At 32.0% G+C, this 1,383-nt stretch overlaps 1 protein-coding gene across 1 annotated transcript; it reads left to right on the top strand.

Annotated features, from left to right (window-relative positions):
* Positions 1-6: 6 nt before the first annotated feature.
* On the top strand, positions 7-1,021 carry LOC109593006 (dihydropyrimidine dehydrogenase [NADP(+)]-like; the record flags this gene model as incomplete). Its single annotated transcript, XM_020008280.1, has 4 exons — positions 7-23; positions 330-545; positions 739-903; positions 953-1,021. Coding segments are annotated over exons 2-4 (300 nt in total), but the record flags the coding sequence as incomplete, so codon positions are not given.
* Positions 1,022-1,383: the final 362 nt, after the last annotated feature.

Raw genomic sequence — 1,383 nt, 5'->3', positions numbered from 1 at the left:
GGTACATGCACTGCTATCTACAGGTACTTCGTAATTACAATGTATTTGATTTACTTGTACAGTACATGTAAATCTTTTTTCTTATTATTTTTGCTAAATTATCATATTATTAATATCAAAAGTACATAATGTACTGTATTTTTATTTAGTACCATATAGCAGGTAATTTTGGAGGGGAAAAGTTTTAGCAAGTTGCTAAAATTTTGGTGATTAACAGGGTACGAAATGTCTGATTTTAATTAGACAAATGGCTATCAAAATGCCAAATCTGCCCAAATTTATCCCTGTCAAAATTACCCGCTATATGGTATATATGTTATTTTTTTTAGTCTCTCCATGGTCTTTATATTCCAACTGAGCCTAATCTTCCTCAGTTCTTCACTCCTATTGATTCCGTTGATGTATCTATTGAATTTGCTGGCCTCAAGTTTGAAAATCCTTTCGGTTTGGCGTCTGCCACTCCCACTACTTCTAGTGCCATGATACGTCGAGCCTTTGAGGCCGGCTGGGCATTTGCCGTCACAAAAACTTACACACTTGATAAGGTCAGTATACTATCAGTATATTATCAGTATATTATCAGAGTGTGGCTTTTAAGAATATTTGTTAGTTTTCTAGTATTTTTGTTACATGTACATAAAGATATCAGTATCAGAATGATTTTTGAAATACATGTATATATATATATATATATATTGATTCGAGGATACTATTAGTATATTATTGGTATATTATTAGGATATTATAACTAATGTGTCTCCTCGTATTGTCCGTGGTACCACTAGTGGTCATTTGTTTGGTCCTGGACAGAATGCATATCTCAACATAGAACTGGTGAGTGAAAAGACCTGTGCATACTGGCTCCAATCCATCAGGGAATTGAAGAGAGACTTTCCTAATAAGGTATGGGACTTTGTTTCTATTTTTAGTAACACTTTTGTTCTATTTTTAGATTGTTATTGCTAGTGTTATGTGCGGTTTTTCTAAAGAGGACTGGACCATTTTATGCAAAGCTAGTGAGGTCAGTATCAATAATGTACATGTACCAGAAAATGTAATGAAAATTTAAGGTGATTTTGGAGCCATTTTTAGAAAATTTAAGTTATATAGCCTTAGGTATTTTTCAAATTTGGTTCATTTTTTAAAATGCTAATAACTTGAAAAATATTTGTCGAAAACAGCTTTAACTTTCTACATAGCATAATTACATCAATATGCATCAGAAAATGTAATAAAAATTTGAGGTGATTTTGGAGCCATTTTTTAGAAAAAACCATAGGCTATAGCCTTGGGTATTTTTCAGAATTTTGGAGTTTTCTTAAAATGACCGTAACTCAAAAAATATTTGTCGGAATCAGCTCAAACTTGCTACATAGCATAATT

The sequence above is a fragment of the Amphimedon queenslandica genome, unplaced genomic scaffold (genome assembly GCF_000090795.2).
Source record: "Amphimedon queenslandica unplaced genomic scaffold, v1.1 AMPQUscaffold_3212_Cont24789, whole genome shotgun sequence".
NCBI lineage: Eukaryota > Metazoa > Porifera > Demospongiae > Haplosclerida > Niphatidae > Amphimedon > Amphimedon queenslandica.
The sequence above is the reverse complement of the archived record's forward strand: the minus strand, read 5'-3'. Positions and strand labels throughout refer to the sequence as shown.